Source organism: Nothobranchius furzeri, chromosome 11 (genome assembly GCF_043380555.1).
Source record: "Nothobranchius furzeri strain GRZ-AD chromosome 11, NfurGRZ-RIMD1, whole genome shotgun sequence".
In the NCBI taxonomy this organism is placed as follows: Eukaryota; Metazoa; Chordata; class Actinopteri; order Cyprinodontiformes; family Nothobranchiidae; genus Nothobranchius; species Nothobranchius furzeri.
In genome coordinates this window covers 33,992,482-34,010,123 of record NC_091751.1, presented here as the reverse complement: position 1 = coordinate 34,010,123, position 17,642 = coordinate 33,992,482, and the positions used below count along the sequence as shown (strand labels likewise).

General features: G+C 45.8%; 2 protein-coding genes and 1 long non-coding RNA gene across 5 annotated transcripts; 1 reads left to right on the top strand and 2 right to left on the bottom strand.

The window, feature by feature from the left end:
- Window positions 1-4,537: 4,537 nt before the first annotated feature.
- Window positions 4,538-14,535, bottom strand: LOC129160766 (uncharacterized). The gene is made up of 3 exons (XR_008561254.2): window positions 14,326-14,535; window positions 13,934-14,034; window positions 4,538-6,305 (listed from the first exon to the last, which is right to left on the bottom strand). It is a non-coding gene; the product is annotated as an uncharacterized lncRNA (long non-coding RNA).
- mplkip (M-phase specific PLK1 interacting protein) lies at window positions 8,921-11,086 on the top strand. Its single transcript, XM_015977020.3, has 2 exons — window positions 8,921-9,210; window positions 10,799-11,086. The coding sequence occupies exons 1-2, from the start codon at window positions 8,965-8,967 to the stop codon at window positions 10,946-10,948; spliced, it is 396 nt and encodes a 131-aa protein (XP_015832506.2). The 5' UTR covers window positions 8,921-8,964; the 3' UTR covers window positions 10,949-11,086.
- Window positions 14,536-15,250: 715 nt separating the features above from the next.
- Window positions 15,251-17,142, bottom strand: c11h7orf25 (chromosome 11 C7orf25 homolog). Of its 3 annotated transcripts, none has more exons than XM_015977017.3 (2): window positions 17,055-17,142; window positions 15,251-16,642 (listed from the first exon to the last, which is right to left on the bottom strand). In XM_015977017.3, the coding sequence occupies exon 2, from the start codon at window positions 16,590-16,592 to the stop codon at window positions 15,345-15,347; it is 1,248 nt and encodes a 415-aa protein (XP_015832503.3). In that variant the 5' UTR covers window positions 16,593-16,642; window positions 17,055-17,142; the 3' UTR covers window positions 15,251-15,344. The 3 variants fall into 3 exon arrangements, with proteins under 3 accessions (XP_015832503.3, XP_015832502.3, XP_054593762.2); XM_015977016.3 differs by having other exon boundaries at window positions 17,045-17,131; XM_054737787.2 differs by lacking the exon at window positions 17,055-17,142 and adding an exon at window positions 16,897-16,996.
- Between the last annotated feature and the right edge of the window lie 500 nt (window positions 17,143-17,642).

Below are 17,642 nucleotides of genomic sequence, written 5' to 3'. Positions count from 1 at the left end.
TCTCAAGCACGTTCAGCAAATGGTTCCTCTGAAGGTTCAAACGGAGTCAAACATCTCTGCTGTTGATGTACTAGTTTCATTCAGCTGCTGGGGCCAAACACCACCATCACCATGGTTGGAACCATTGTGGTTTTTCTACTTCCGCTCAGAGGGTTCAGACGAAAGCCAAAGACCACCCTGAAGATGAACGTTTGAAAGCTAAGCTAAATGATAGAAGTGACACAAGTGATAAACGTCTGATGATTTCCATAGTTTCATTATGAAATTTCTATAATTTATTTGCATTAATTTTATCATTAAACAGTTGGAGAACATTTTGTTGTCTGTTTGCTGGAACACCTGCTCGGACTGCCCAGGTACAACCAGGGCTTTTCCTGCATTCAAATTTGTGTGGCGGCCGCCTTCAGCTACGTTTGTGCCGCCCCAGCCTGATTTCACTCTGCCTCCAGCTATATTGATGTTATTTTAACTGCAGTTGCAGCGATGCGCCACTACAGGGGTGCTGTATCAGCAGCGGTGCACCGAAAAGCACAAAAACCGCTGCAGAAAAAGATCAAAAATAGCTCTTCTCGCTATTTGGTACATATCTATGGTTGGTGCTATTGACGTCCTGATTTTCTTCCAGGCTCTTCCATATCAGAGCAGGGCTGTACAGTGCGACGAAAAAAACTTTTGCAGCGTGTCTGTTTATTTTTAAACGTAGCACTGGTGCAACATCTTTGAATTACCATTTTCCCCAGACTTTATTGAACAAAAGTAAGTTACGTGTAAGAAAAATACTTTTTACTGGCGCACAGTGTGGTAATCTGGATGCAGTGGAGGAAAATAAAGGAACCAGCAAAGGCACAAAGGCAGAACCGGTCCAAAGTTTGGGATCAAAAGTGCAGATACACGCAGATTGGCTAATGCTAAAGCTAACGGGTAGCAGTCTCACGATCAAGTGGCGCACAGAAAACTGTGTGATGATCGTAAAACTATGAAAGACTAAACTCTACAAGCGCATGAAAAGTCCCCACCATCCTGTTTATTCTGCATCCTGCAGCGCTATGGATTAGAACTAGTGATGTGTCGGTCGGAAACGAACCGGCTGTAAGAGCCGGCTCTTTGAAGTGGACGACGGGAGCCGGCTCGTCATTGGGAGCCGCCCCCTCCCCTCTTGCTTTGGTGAAAGCAGGCGATTGGTCAACATGAGTAACTGCGTGTCCAGACTGTCCACACACAGAGCAGTAGGGGCGGGGAAGAGGGAGGATAAGACTCAGACACACAGCAGAACACATGTGAAAAAGGCGAGCGAAAGGGAGGAGAGTGTGATGAACACGGTGAGAAAATGAGCACCAGTAGTCTGAAAGTGGCGATTTCTTAAAGTGTTCAGTTATTAAATCCATAGAAAGGATAAATATTTGATATATTGCATTTTTTACATTAGTAAATCATTTTACATATAGTTTTGCATTATTTTTGGTGATAAATATACTTTACGCAACAGAAAATCTGAGGGGCCACTTGGGAGCCGAAAGAGCCGGCTCTTTTTGGTAAGCTGAGCCAAAAGAACCGGCTCTCTCAAAGAGCCAGAATTCCCATCACTAATTAGAACTGCTGCAGATACCAGTCAAATTACTGCTACAAGTCTGCTCCACACACAGGAGCAGGAATTATGGCAAGCCATTGTAGTATATAATTCACAAACGCTTCTATCTTTGAATAATTTCAACTGGATTATTGCCAACCTGTACATAATAAACATGTCACCATTACATTGTTAGCAGCAGAAATGACATGTTATTACCATTTCCAACATAAATGCATGTTAATGAAATGCATTATATTTTACTGGATATATGTATGTGTTATTTTTATTAAGATGAGTGTTATTAATACAAACCTAAAATGTTATTGAAATGTAGGTGAAATATTTAAAAATATTTTAACTATAAATATCAGATGGGAGGGCGGTACAGTGGTTAGAGCTGTTGCCTTGCGGCAAGAAAGTCCTGGGCTCGCTTCCCAGCCTGGGATCTTTCTGCATGGAGATTGCATGTTCTCCCTGTGCATGAGTGGGTTCTCTCCGGGTCCAAAAACATGACTGTTAGGTTAATTGGTCTGTCTAACTTGTCCTTAGGTGTGTGTGTGTGTGTGTGTGTGTGTGTGTGTGTGTGTGTGTGTGTGTGTGTGTGTGTGTGTGTGTGTGTGTGTGTGTGTGTGTGTGTGTGTGTGTGTGTGTGTCTCTGTGTTGCCCTGCGATGGACTGGCTCTCTGTCCAGGGTGTACCCCACCTGATTGCCTATTGACCGCTGGAGATAGGCACCAGCCCCCCCCCCCCCCCCCCCCCCCCCCGCGACCCTACATGGACAAAGCGGGTTCCGACAATGGATGGATGGATATCAGATGGGAAAAAGGGAACTAAACACCAATCTAATGCATATTATTGAGCCTTTCATAATAAGAGTCTGTTACTTCAGCCTGACAATTTTGTTGTTTTCTTTCATATTTTTAGCAGCAAACCAGTTATGTTTCACTTGAAACGTTGTCAAATGGAATATTCAATTAATCCACAGAAGCTTAGATTAGAACACTTAACAAAAAATATTTTGCCTTTAAAAAAGTGAGGCAGTTGATTGAACAGTGTATGCATGTGCTGGCGCATGGTCAGGATGGTACCACCTCTGCCTCAATTTGAGCCAGGAAAAACCCTGAAAACCCTGTTGGTCTGTTGGTTAAACAGCTTTTGCCTCTGCTAACGTGCCTGAATGCATCGCGGAACAGATGATCCTCCTCATCTTGTGTTGATGGTGTGTTTTAAGACAGTCAGCTTCTGTCTGTCTTCAGAGATCAGATCAGGTCTGAGCTACTTTCACACATCCACAGAGGCCGCCTGGTCGATGCGGGAACCCGACACTCGGCTCTTTGTTTACAGATAAAAACTAGAGTGACAACGCTCAGACTGAGAGGCTCCTCCGCTTCCTCCTCTGTCCCATCCTGTTCCCTGATTGGCTGCTGGAATCCAACAGGCAGCCAGTGAGGTTGTACAATTAAACTTTCACAAGACGGAGAGAACCAGCACCCGGCTGACCCGATGATGCTGTTTGTTCACTAACCTACAAACTCAGACCTGAAACAATGAATTGATTTCAGAAACATAAAGATGATGTCGTAAAGCCAATGCACCTTCTGGTTACACCACCATAGAGGTAACCTCAAACAGAACATTACAGCCTAACCCAAGGTCAAATCATCTGCTGGTGACAGAAAAGTGTTTACAACCCTGCTATAAAAAGGTCTTATATTATTGGAGAATAACACAATTCTGTATTTTCACCAAGTTAGAGCATCTCTGGAAATCAGCAGCTGGCTGTTGTTGGGTGGGACCAGTAACCTAACAAACCCTTAGTGAGCACTTTTCCTTTACCAAGATAACCCATCCCACCTCACAGGTGCGGCATATCAAGGGGCTGATGACGGCATGAATAAATGTACAGGTGTGCCGTAGACTGCCCACAATAAAAGGACACCCTGACAAGTGCAGTTTTGCTTTATGGGGGGTGGTGGGGCAGAAAACCAGTCAGTATCTGGCGTGGCCACCATTTGCCTCACGTAGACCAACACATCTCTGTCACATAGTGTTGATCAGGTTGATTGTGGCCGGTGGAACGTTGGTCCACTCCTCTTCAGTAGCTGTGTAAAGTTGCTGAACATGGGCAGGAACTGGAACACGCTGTCCTATACGCTGATCCAGAGTATCCCAAACACGCTCAATGGGTAACATGTCTGAGTATGCTGGCCATACAAGAACTGGGATGTTTTCAGCTTCCAGGAATTGTGTCCAGATCCTTGTTAGATGGGGCCGTGCGTTATCATGGTGCAACATGAGGAGATGGTCGTGGATGAACGGCACAACAATGGGCCTTAGGATCTCATCACGGTACCTCCAGGGGTGAAAGCCTGGCCATCAGGTGCTCGCCAACGTGCCCCACCTCCAGGCCTGGCTCCAGAGGGAGGCCCCGGTGACCCACGTCCAGGCGAGGGAACATGGTTTCCATTTATATTATTCATCATGAAAGATCTTTGGGCTGCTCTTTGTCTGATCCCTCACCTAGGACCTGTTTGCCATGGGTGACCCTACCAGAGGCATAAAGACTCAGACAACTTAGCTCCTAGGATCATTGGGACACTCAAAAGCCTCCACCACGGTATGGTGGCAGCCCTGGGAGAGGGTACAACCCGATAGTAGAGTAAAACATAAAGATGCTGGGGCTTCTTAGGGGTACAAGAGAAAGGAGGTGACTCAGAAGAGAGGGGAGCAGAAAACAGCAGGATTTGGAGTTTTATTTCCTGATATTCTGATGTCTCTCTTCTGATTGGCTAACAGCAACACGGCTCTGCAACACTGATGTTTTATCCCCGCAAATGAGATAAGCCTGAAGGCCTCTGCACATGCCTGCACCCTTCCATACAGAAAAGATAATAACAGCACTGAAAAAACACAACACCAACAAAACTATACATGGCAGTCAGAAAAAGACAAAAAGACAAGTTCTCATCAGAGCAAAAGAGTGAAGTCATTTACTAAATCCCATGCAAACTCTGCGATAAATCATACATAGGAGATATCGGACGCCAGCGCAACACGACAAATAGAACATAGATGTGAGAAAGAAACAAGGCAAAGATGCACAAGAGCAGAGAAACGAGAAGCAGAAAGTACAATAAAGAAATAAGCAGTTTAGAACAGAAACCATATACTGGGACAGCACACCATCATAAACACAGAACAACAGAAGACGGATCAAAGAAGCGACGAAGAGGAGACGTGGGCCCGGGACCATAAGCAGGGCTGAAGCTGGACCACTCATGGGACTTGGTGATCAACAGAGAAGGTGCGGGCAGTAGAGGGCGATATTGTCAACCCACTGCTCTCAGAAAAATGGAGATGGCAGTGATGCCACCAACATCGGTGAAAGTTCTAACGAAGGCGCCGGTGAGAGCCGAAACATGCCAGGTGTGTTAGTGACGGACTAATAAAATGGAATCAGCTAAAGAAGACAGAATAAATGTAACAAAGATGTTAGAAGGCTGTTAAGAGGCATGAAGAAAGGCTTTAAGCTAGCTTGTTTTGTAGATTTGCTGTTGTAGCTTTAAAAGGGAGATTTCCTCTCCACTGTCGCTGCATGCTTGCTTAGTATGAGGATTGCTGTAAAGACTCTGACACTAGTCAGTGACTCGATGTGACCTGCTGGGCTCCTTATATAGGAAACTTGTTACTGATTGGCTTAATGAACTGAACTCAGTGCACTGATGTTAAATGATAAATGGTCTGTATTTGTATAGCGGGTTCTTACGGTTCTACAACCCCTCAACGCACTTCACAGCATAATCAGTCATTCACCCATTGCACGCTGGTGATGAGCTACGATGTAGCCACAGCTGCCCTGGGACACACTGACAGAGGCGAGTCTGCCCAACACAGGCGCCACCGGTCTCTTTGACCACCACCAGCAGGCGAGATGGTTAAGTGTCTTGCCCAAGGACACAACAGCAGCATTCTCTGTTGGGAGCCAGGATGGAACCTGCAACCTTTCGATGACTGAACTGCCTGCTCTACCTCCTGAGCTACGTGGGTTCAATTGGAAGAAACTTTGGGATGTAGCCGGGTTGTTATACACTACTGGACCCTTAGCCGGGCCATTGTACCCTACTGGACCCTCAGCTAGGTTGTTGAACCCTACTGGACCCTTAGCTAGGCCTATGTACCCTACTGGACCCTTAGCCGGGCCATTGTACCCTACTGGATCCTCAGCCGGGCCGTTGAACCCTACTGGACCCTTAGCTGAGCCGTTGTGCCCTACTGGCCCCTTAGCCAGGCCTATGTACCCTACTGGTCCCTTAGCCGAGCTGTTGAACCCTAACCCTCATCAGGACAACTGGTGGAGGACAGGTCCAGATTTCTGGACCCTTTGGAACATGAAGAGACATAATGAGAGGTGGTGCACTGTCATATGAGTGAAGGATGTGTGTTTGTGTGTGGGCTAGCTGCAGCACACGTCAGTGCTGCTCTCTGAGCGACAGCCACTAACCTCGACACCACCTCCACTACAAACTGTTCCTCCATCATAGCGCTATTCCAAGACTTTCACGCCCACAGTTTCACTCACACTCTGCTGCTAAATCAGACCTGAGATCGGCTGCCAGGATCTGTTCACTCTGCTCTCCATGTCGCACTTTAAGTCATGCAGGTCCATTTGTAGTGAACAGAACCAGCAGAGCAACAGGGACAGCGGATCCAGCAAGGGCTTCCAGGAAGATCCACACTGAAATGAGAAAATGAATTATAAAGTATTATAATAAAGATCGTTATTAGTCTGCTGTGTTCTGAGGTGGAGCTCTGGATCCGTTCAGAAGAATTTGTGTTCCATCAGGGCGATACATCCGTTTCCGCTGAAAGCCCACATTTATGTTTCCCTAACCCTAACTTGGTAAACTTGGGTGATGTGAAGTGCCAGATTAAATATACCAAAAGAGATCCAAACCGTCACCTGGATTAAAAACAAGTCTGGTTCATAAAAACGCTTATGGCCTCGACCCTCCCTGACGCCGAGCCAGTTTTACGTTGTGTCGAGTTATTCTAAAAGATTTACTGAAATTCTTCTGAGTGAGATTACTGAGTGAACTCACTCTGTCACACCCTGGTGTAGGTCATGGATAAGTTTAAGGACCCAGCCTAGATGATGGAGGTGGAGACCCCAGAGGAACTGGTCCCAGTGCTTCGACCTGCACCAGATCTGTTTCTAATCTGGATTCTCCACCAGGACAAAGAATAATTAGAATACATGTTTCGTATACATCCCACGAGACAATTTTAAAATGTCTTAACATTTCTCACCTTACTATTCGAAGATACATTAAAAGTACATCATACACACTTTAGCCAAATGAACATCCATGTAGCTTCCAAGATATTCTTCAAGCGTGATCGTCTACTTCGCCGGAGCCCACACACAAATGTTTACTACCGTAACTGTTCGAACGTTTGCGCAACCTTCGTAATTCCAATGGTTTCAGAAAGGTGACACTCCACGCTTTTCAGAGGTGTACGATATATTACGTAATATGACGGAGTTCCTGTCTGAGAGCCGGCCCAGGAGAAAAAGACTACACCGTTAGAACAATGGAGGAGCGGAGGAATTGTTTTGGGAGGCGTATTTTCAAGATAGTCGGACTATCCGTGCTCATTGACATGTGCTGCTATGGGGCACGCGCAGACCGATTTTTCAAGGCTCTGTTGGAGTTTCACAAATCAGGGAAAGGTTTCACAAATCCCACACTGTGTTTTATTTGATCTGCTATTATTGCTAACTTCAGCCTAGCCCTGCTGCAAGGATCTGCAGAGGCTGTCAGCAGGAGCATCTAGACCCAGAAGGGGTGTTAGCAAGCTACCCATCTGATCCTGCAAAGTGGTACCAAATTGATGACAGGATGTGTGAGTACTTTGCACTAAACCATCCCTCTCAAAATATTGGATATTTCTCTGCATCACAGAGGAAATCTGGAGACATAAACCAAAGCGTAACCAAGTAACGTTTCTTTAGACGTGTTTCTGCTGTGACTGAGGCCTGTGATGCTGGAAAGCTGATTATACCAGATTGGAGAATGCTAAATGGTTTCCTTGGTAAGTGTTGCTGGTTTTATTAATTTTTTTTAAATATTTTTATTAATGTTCAAATAGCATAACAAAAAATAAGTTCACACTCAGAAAATTCACACAGAATTTCTGATTCAGCAGAGGCTAAAACAGCTTGAATGAGTATAAAGCAAGATCAAAACTTAAGATGTTTTCATTTTATTAAAATACTTTCTTTTAAGATTATAGATTTATAAAAATTATTCTGTAATAATTTAAGCTGTATGTTTATAGTTTGTTTTGCACCTTTAAACATGCTTCAGTCCATTCAAATTCATCTATTTCCTCTTGAATGTCTTTCCACTATCATGTGATTAATTTGTCAACATTTATAAATGTTGTAAGTTATTGTATTTAGCAGAAAATCTTTTTAATTAAATGTGTTGATTAAATGTAAACAGAGCAAATAAGATAAACATATTTGCTCTGTTTACATAGTTTAATGACACCTAGTGGTTATTTACTGTTACTACTGCCTTGACATTGACACTCCCAATGGATAACATGAGGATAATTTATTAGCATTTAATACAGCTGTGTAATGACGTATAAATTATTAATATAAAAAATTGTCTGATAGAATGTTTTACATACAACACATGACTTATTCTGGCATACAAACAACCAATTTGTAACCAAAAACTAGGCTATGTAAAATGTGCACGAACTTTTATTAGTAACTTTGGTAAGTTTCATATTTCAATTCGTTAAATAACATCGATGGGGGGGCTAAAAATGCAGCCTGCCTAGTGTAGTCCATTTATTTAATCCAGCTCTGCCCATCACTGTGAAAACAGGGAGAAATTCCCCGGGGCATAGGAGCTGAAGATAACGGGTTAGTGGATGTGTGAAAGAGGAAGGAAAGACAGACAAACAGCAGTATTTAGACCCAATTGTTTGTTACCACAGAGTGTTGAATGCACAAAGGGAAGGTCTGCTACCAGCAGGCTGATGGTTCAGCGTCATGGTGACGTCATACACAAGTTACAGAAATAATAAACATTTGATAGAAAACAATAAAACTTTATTGTCCACTGCGGCTTAGGCTCTCAGGAACAAAAGAAAGTCGTTCATGAAACCATAGGGTAGGTCACCTTGGCTAAGGATCGGTACAGACAGTCTATCATTTCTGGTGATTCGTTCATTTGTGAGGAGCCGTTTGAAAGCCGAACCGGTTCTCTTAAAAGAGCCGGTGTTCCCATCATTCGGCCGCTCAGCGGCGCTACAGGCTACGTGACCTTTAGATGAGTCGAGGAGTTTCCGGTTCCTGTAGCTGCTCTCTGTTTCGGATGTACCGACCTCAGCGAAGTCCAGGAGCTCAGCGGGCGCCTGGGAGGTTCCCCTCCCCGGGCCACAGCTGGGGATTCCCGTTCACGGGCTCCCCCCAGAACCGGAGCCCGTTCACTCCCGGTTCTGCAGGAGAATACGTGGACGGGTTCGGCTACAGGTCCATGGCGTTCGCGAGTCCGATGCAACGCGGCGGAAACGGTTTCCGGCGGCCTCGGTCCTTCAACCCGAAAGCTTCTCCGAACCAGGTACCGGTTCGGGTCCGGGTTCCGACTCATTTCTTGTAAAATAATCATGATCAACAGAATTACCCAAAGGTTCTGGTCCTGGTTGGGTTGATGCTGGCAGCAGCAGGATGTCCGCGGGGTCTTGCGTCGGGTAAAGGATCGTGATGTCACCATGTTCGGTTTAGGAAGTGGTCACGTGGCCCTGTCAGCGGGATGAGTTTCCATAGATATGTATATAAACACAGGTCCAGGATCAGGTGTGTTTATATACATATCTATGTGAGTTTCTGCCACAGGTACCGTTACGTCACTTACGTCACGGATCCAGAAAGAAAAGTTTTCATTTTCTTGTTTCATCCCGTTTCCGGTTGATCATCAGTTCCGTTTCTAAATGATTCTTTTTAAACTACTCGTTCTATTTTCTGCAGGTTTCCCTACGTTAATGAAAGAACATCATGTGTGTGTGTGTGTGCGTGTGCACATGTAGCCTGTGTATGTGCGTGTAGCCTGTGTGTGTGTGCGTGCAGCCTCTTTGTGTGTGTGTGTGTGTGTGTAAAAGCAGTTATCCCTCTGTCAGCGTGGCTACAGTGTAGCTCATCATCACCAGCGTGTGGATGACTGGCTATGTTGTAAAGCACCTTGGGGGGTTGTAGAACCCTGAGAATACAGGTTGTTTACCGTTTAAACAACACTTAAGACATGTGACGCATCTTTAAACAGAAACCAGCGATTGTAAACAAATGTACACAACAATAAAACACTATTTCCATAATTATACTTGGAAATACTTTTTTCCAGAAAAAGGCATTTGAGCCATCGCTCTGCCTTCTTAAAACTCCCACGCAGCAATGGATTATGGGTAACACCCTTGCAGATCAAGGGTGCAAAAGGGGCGTGGCCAACTTCCACACTTGAGAATCGAGACACTACGCCTTTGCGCCCTGGACGGGAACGCACAACTGAGGGGTGCAAGAGTGGAGGTGCGAGTATGGGGACCACTCTAGCACCTGAAGGTGCAGTGCAGGGAGGGCTGGTGGTGCACTTAACACTTCTATACCTCCGGCCTGAGGGTGAGAGTGAGAGGAGGCCATGCTGGAGAGGCAGCTCTTCTGTGCTCTGGTGGTTAATGCTCTGCAGAGAGGGTTGTGGTGTCCTGGTGATCCTAGACACGGTCTTAACCACTCACTGCAAGCGTTTGTGTTCCTTCACAGTAGCGCTGCCGTATCACGTGGTGATGCAGGTGGTCAGGGCGGACGCAGTAGTGCAGCTGTAGAAGATGCTGAGGATCCTAGGGGACATGCTAGTATAGCTGCTGCTGTACTTCAAGCTGCTCACCCTCTCCACTTCAAGGTCCTGGATGAACAGTGGCTGATGAGGTCTCCTCTCCTTGCTCGTGTCCACTGTCCTTTCCTGGGTCTTGTTTGTGTTAAGAGTGAGTTTGTTGTCCCCCAGGATGTCCACCACCCTCCTGAAGTCAGTTTAATCTCTGCTGGTGATGCATCACAGTGGGGTGATGTTATTGCAGTGGTAGGCTACATGGTCGTGAGTGAACAGGGTGTAGAGGATAGGGCTGAGAACACTGTCTAATCCCGCTGGTTTTGTGTTTCAGTCCAGACCGTCAGACGTTCCTGTGGAGAAATATTTCAGTCCCATGATGCTGGAGGATCCCTGGGAAATGCTGCAGCCCATCAGTGCTGCAGACGCCGCCACCGCCATCAGGAGGATCACATGGCCCAGGCCAGCTTCCAGCAGCCAATAAGAAGTTAGCAGCTGCATTCACCTGACCTGTTTGCGTTATGATCCCAATGATCAATGTGTTCAGACTGTTTGTTTTTATTCACACTGCAGACAGGAAATGTTTTTATTTTTGTCAGTAAAATGTGTTTCTGAAAAGGTTTGTCTTTAGTCCTTATTGTGGTCACATCACCACTCACCCTACCAGCCAGTGGGTCACTGGTTATCCCAGTTTATAGAAGACAGTGGGTTATTGATAATACCAAAATACTGACAATCCCAGATTATTAATGGGGGAGGGTCACTGAGTAACCCAGATTATAGAAACCAGCACATTGTGGAAAACCCTACATGCTAGTGTCTGTCTTGTCTTTAAGTATTTATTAGACTTTTCTGTTTTAAGTGTCATTAAAATCTAATAACCCATAGATGTTTCTAAATCTTGGTTGGGATTATGGGTTTGTTCTGTTTTACTGGTGAGAGTAAAGTCAAAAACCTGGTACAGAAATCCATTCATGTCAGTAACCCAACGTACCCCTCGTTTCCACCGGACTTGAAAGAGCCGTGTACGAAAAAGAGGCGTTGAACTTGCAAATGGGCGCGAAGCATTCCAGGCCGCCCCTCCGGTAGTCACTAAAACATGGCAGAACTGCAACACTGCATGAGTTCAGTCCACACAGTAACAAGCAAGGAGAAAGACGGCTGCATGGACCTGTTTACATCGGCTACGGGATTTTCACTGGAAATGACGTATTTTATCTGAACATGCCTTTTATTTTGAAAGTTTCCAGATGTTGTACACAGCTTTTGTGTCTTGCCAGACCTAAACTGCAGAGTTTGAAGCATTTTGGAAGCGTAGCATGTAAAAATAGACTCAAAACACAAAGACAGCGTCCCTTTGCTTCTGGCACGCATCCTAAATGTTCCACTTTGCGGCTGATGAAAGAGACCCGCCCACTATAATGGCTAATTGCAGCGTAGGGTTAGACTAGACCACCTCAAGGCTCAGCAACCTCTGCAGGTGTTGTGGATTCATCGGCTGATTAGAGTGTGGCACTTTGAGTCTAGAATATTGAACCTTTTCACAATATTCTGAGATGTTGAATGTGGAGTTTTAATCAGCTGGAAGCCATAAGGAGCCTAAGGCCTAGTCCACACGTAGTCGGGTTTTTTTTAAAACGAATATCCGCCCCTCCAAAAACTTGCATCCACACCACCGCGTTTTAAAACAAAACTGTCCACACGTACCCGGATAAATACGTTGTTAAGGACATGCCAGGCTTGTAGGCGGCAGTACTTCCCCCGTTCTTAACCTCGTCCATCGTCTGTGGTCTTCCACAAGGAGCAGTAATTCCGCTTGCAAAAGCAAAAAGCGCTTGGACGATTGATAAAGCGAGCGCAGCTCTGAGGGCATCCATGCTGTCGGCTAGTGTAAACACAGGTCGCACACACGTGATGTCAGCATTTTTTTGCCGCGGAAAGTGACGTTGCGGACCTTAAAACTCCGGTTTTGTCTGTCCACACGCAGACACCCAAAACGGAGAAAACGCAGATCTTCACTTTGGCCGGAGTTTTTAAAAAGATCCGTTTTCGTGTGAAAAAACTCCGTTTTCGTGTGGATGACAGGCCAAAACGTAGAAAAATATCTACGTTTTGGCAGATCCCCGGCTACGTGTGGACAGGGCCTAAGTCTCCTCCCTGTCCAGTCGGCTCACGGGTACCCGGAAGCAAGGGCGTAGGAACGAGTTTAACATTGGGGGGGACACATTTCGGAAATCTAACAAATCTGTTGTAGGTCAATATATAGGTCAACTTCACTGAAAAAAATACATTTAATGATAATTTCTGATTCTAACGTGTCACTGAGTGTTTCATGTAGGCTGAACATGAACATAGTCTCCTACCGCTATCTCCTGCATTAGCTTCTGATAGAAAATCTGATAGACGGTGAAACTCTAGGATTAGAAAAGCCTGACATGTGACTCAAGGCATAAGGCAAAGCTCAGAAAGACAAGAAAATAACTTTTATAGCCCAGTTCACTAACATTCTGGTTTTATTGTTTTTGATCAGGGACCCACGAGCCAGCCAGAAGGGGAGGAGACTTAGGCTCCCCATTAGCCAGATCCAGGTGACTACCGGCCAACGTGGACGTTTTAATTATAAAAAAGCTGTTTATGTGTCAGTACTGTTTTATTTTTATTTAATAGTATGAATGTAGGACATATTATCTTATACATATGGGTAGAGATGTGTAAACATATTTAATACAAGACTAAAGCTGTGAATATTCAGTCTGAATTGATCTGACTCTCATCAGAATATTTTAAACTACATCAGCTAACAATGCTGACCAACAATCAGAACAATCTGTTTGATTCTGACAGAATGAAAAACGAAATAATTCACTTACAACAACAGCTGGAACTACATTAATATTCAGACGGACAACAGAAAAAACAGTGGCCAAAATTGCTGTGTAAATGCACCAGAAAGCAGAGTTTAACACTTATTTTTCTAATATTTCTAAGGAAGCGTGTACAGAATGTAATTTATTCTTAAACCATACTGCCCAGCCCTACTTGTTATGGGATTACATACAGTATATTTAACTGTGTTCACTTATTATTACATTCAAATCTTCCTCTCATCAGCAACCTAAAATCATCTCATTCTTCACTGTAGCACCTCAGCAGGTCTGGCTCTCCCTGTCTCACCCTCAGCAGGTCTGGCTCTCCCTGTCTCACCCTCAGCAGGTCTGGCTCTCCCTGTCTCACCCTCAGCAGGTCTGGCTCTCCTTGTCTCACCCTCAGCAGGTTCCTGCTGAACTTCATCTGATCTCTAATATAAAAACAGTGGACAGGAATAAGGAGTAAAAACACTGTTGGACGACTAGTGCAATGTTAAAATCATGCTTGTTATAGTATTATTTAGTCGTGCTCACTTGTTATCATGCTCGAATCTTCCTCTCATCATCAACCATCTAAAATCTCACTCCACTGTAGCACCTACCTGCACCTCAGCAGGTCTGGGGCTGCCTGTCTCACCCTCAGCAGGTCTGGCGCTGCCTGTCTCACCTTCTTCATCATTTCCTGCTGAACTTCCTCTGGTCTCTTATATGAAAAAAGTGACATGAATAAGGTTTAAAAATGAAATGTGATGATAATGTCACAAACAAGCAACAATCAACACTTACAAACTCCATTTTTATGTGGAGATTCAACTTTTTTATTTATTTCGTGTCAAATGATTTTGTCTGTTACTGTAAAATTCGCCATTTTTTGTTGACTAGTAGTGTTGTTTAATGTTTAATGCTAACTAGCAAGATGTTTACGCTAGTCAGCCATTTTAGAGTTTGACCAGAAATACAATTATACTCTTGGACTAAATTATTACCAACTCACAATTCCTTTCTTTCTTTTTTTGCCCATGAGAGGGACTCGCTGAGCTGCTACCGTCTGTCTCTGACACCTGTGTCTGCCCCGGCCGGCTCTGACTCCTGCTTCCCTCAGCCAGCCTGTCTGACTCCCTGAGGGGAGGGGCTGTGTCGGAGAGAAGTCCGCGGTGTCTTTCAAAATAAAAGCTCGCGAGTCAAATATTTCAAAATCAATCTTTTTCTTCTCCATGTCATGGGGGGGTGGGGGGTGGGACAAATGCGCGTTTGTCCAATATTGGAGGGGACACGTCCCCCCCGTCCCGTCCCCCGTCCCCCCCCCCCCCCCCCGGTTCCTACGCCCTTGCCGGAAGAACGAAAAGACTAATGCAAGTCAACGGGACTAAAAACGTTTCACCTGCTGAAGCGCGTTTCAAAATAAAGCGTTTGTGGCCCGTTAAGGAAAACCATATTGTAAACCCCAAATCTGAAGTGCACCACCCAATTCAACAACTTATCAGTATTATCACTCAACATCCAATTAAACAAAGGATTGCTGTCAGAAAAACTAAATAACCACCCCTGGTTCCTTTATTTTTCTTGTGATTATCTATTACATATTTTTATTACGATTAGACAAACAGAAACCCCTCCTCACTTAGATCTAACGGAATCAACAACCCGTACAGCGAGGCGCAGCGAGGAAGCGTGCCACGGCCAAGACACTCCCGGTGTGAAAAGGACCGCTTTGAAGTTCGCGAGTGAGCCGCTCTGCTGCTGTTCCGTTCTGCTGATGCTTGCAGTGTGAAACCGGCTTTACACAATAAAAGCACGAGACCAGAAACTGGCGTACGCCTGTGCGCAGGTAGCTCCGCCCTCACTGTTGTGTTAAGGTGTGTGTGTGTGTTATCAGTTACTTTTATTGTGAGGTAACACAGAGACAATGACAGGAAGGACATGTTTGAAGTTTTTAATGAATTCAGACTGAGAAACTCAAAATGCTTATCTAAGCGACTGTCCTTGTGCAGGAAGCCCATGGGTGTGGCCTCCTCAGATGGGCGTGGCCCTCCATTCTTTGCCTTCTGTCAGAGCCCTGGGTTGGTGGACAAAAACACTGAAGCGGACCCCCTGATTGGCTGCAGCTCTGACGAAGCGGTTGTTCGCCGTCATGGTAATGGCCCTAAGAGAGTCGCCAGAACCAAAGATCATGAGCGAACGGCGGTTGACCTTAGCGCTGGGCGTGAGGCGCAGCGTGCGCTCCGATGGCTGGTCATCCACCAAGTGGAGCCGTGCAAGCAGCTTTTGAGCACGCTCCTTCTCGCCAGGCCCGCCCAGTGTTTCCAGGATCACCTGGAAGTCGTGCACAGCAGCACGGCAGGCAAACAGCTGCTTCCCCTCCATGAAGGCGTCCAGCTGCGGCAGAATCTGCTGCCGCCGCTCCTGAGCCGCCTGCTCCGTCAGAACTGGCTCACGGAAGGTAAAATGGCAGCGGCCATGACTCAGCGACGACACATAGGTGATCAGTGTAGTGATGTCCAGATTCACTCCGTTACACTTCTCCACCTGCAGCTGTGATGGAAAAGCCAGGTGCGCTACGACCGTCCCGCGCTCCACCAGGGTTAGCCCTGCTGTCGCTTCCTCGTCTTTCTCCTCAGCTTCCTTGTTAGCTTCAGCGTCGTCCTCGTCCCCTCCAGCCATCTCCTGTTCTGATGTCTCCACGCTGCTGACAGCTACGATGTCCCCACGCACCGACAGGCCCATGTCTCGGAGGTGGTCGGCCATGGGGCAGGAGACGCCATTGTAGAAGGCAAAGATGATGTGGGGGTTTTGATACTGCACGGGCTGCTGACGGCTGGCCTGCAGGAACTCCTCAGCCTGACGGATGATGCTCTTGTCCCCATACTGACCCCGCCCCTGCCAGATGTTGTGAAGCGCCTCCGCCTTCCTGCCCACCGCCTTCACCCAGGTGTTTCCCCCATTGGCAACCACGTCCACCACCAGTGTGCGGCGGTGCCCGCTGGTGTCCTGATAAGTGAAGACATGCAACAGGGCCACAACACCCTCCAGACTCTGGGCCGCGTCAATGATGGCAGTCAGGTGGGTCAGGTTGGTGCTGTGCAGGTGAGACTCTTTCACCTGCTGCTGTCCAGCCTCCACCCGCTTCAGGAAGCGTAGTTCAGCACGAAGTTTGCTGCAAAGCTTCTGGTGACCTTCCACACCTGGATAAAGCTGCTCTGCCCTCTGCAGCTGCACCTGGGTGGAGCCAATCCTCTGCTGCAGCATGACCTGCAGGGACATATTTGCTGCATCACCCCTGAGGAGGACACGCACGACGTCTGTCTTCTTTACTGCAGACAGAAACCATGAAGTTGGTTTAGGTTTTTCAATAGGAACTGACTCAACCTGCTAAAAGTTATAGATGATTCAAGAGAAATGCCAGAAGGCTCCTCGAAGAACCCAGGTTCTGTTTGGGTCATGTGGACCGAGACTCTCAAGCTGTTCCACTGAACTTTAATCATGCTAACATGATCTTAACAGGCAGATCACCATGGCAACGTAGTATGACCTGAACTACTAGTTAGAACTGGTGGTCAGACTGAACCTGCTAGTCAGAACCGGTGGGTTAGCAGCTTCTCTCGCCTCTATCAGCCGTTTGTTGACCGGAAGTCTGGCTCTGACTAAGCCGTCTCATTAGAAAGCCGCTCGTAACTGTTTCCGGTTCTTTGTCTGACTTTCAAAGGAAAACAAACCTTTACTAACGTCAGCTGTTGGGTCCGAACCGCACACGAAGCTAATGCCGACTTCCACGTTCTTATGCTCGGCGTACAGGAAATGCGTAACGTTCGTGGATATTTTCAGAATAAAAGTTTCTCCTACAGAGGAAAAAAAAAAACATTGGCTTTGTTTGCTCCTCTGGAATCATTCATCTGAGTAGCAAGTATTCTCTGGAGCTGGATTCTCCAGAACCTACTGGTCCAAACCAGAACAATTACTTACGACACGAAATTATTTTATCGGGTTTTTTTTTTTCAGCAGAAAGTAGTTTTTTTGTTTTATCTTCATTTATTGCTTGAATTTTTTTTCTTCTTTAAAACAGTTCTTAGCAAAAGGTTATTTTATGTTGTTTATTTGTAAATGTTGATTTGCTGGAGTAGAAAATCAGACTCTCCCACAAACCAAATCCTCCTCTTCTGTGACCATCTGCAGTCAGCTGCAGGATGGGTGAGGTGTGGTTCACTCGATTATTCAACACAGCTGCAATTTTTTATAAATCACATTCAGAATTTTTTCCTTCAAATATTTTAATAAACTATTCATTCGTCTTCAGTAGCTTCAAAATAATTTAGT

Excerpts from the sequence above, each read along its gene's own strand:
- mplkip (XM_015977020.3), top strand. The coding sequence starts at position 8,965 with ATGTACCGACCTCAGCGAAGTCCAGGAGCTCAGCGGGCGCCTGGGAGG. Across the intron at positions 9,211-10,798 it reads CGAAAGCTTCTCCGAACCAG|TCCAGACCGTCAGACGTTCC; the intron begins GTACCGGTTCGG and ends TTTGTGTTTCAG.
- c11h7orf25 (XM_015977017.3), bottom strand. The coding sequence starts at position 16,592 with ATGTCCCTGCAGGTCATGCTGCAGCAGAGGATTGGCTCCACCCAGGTG.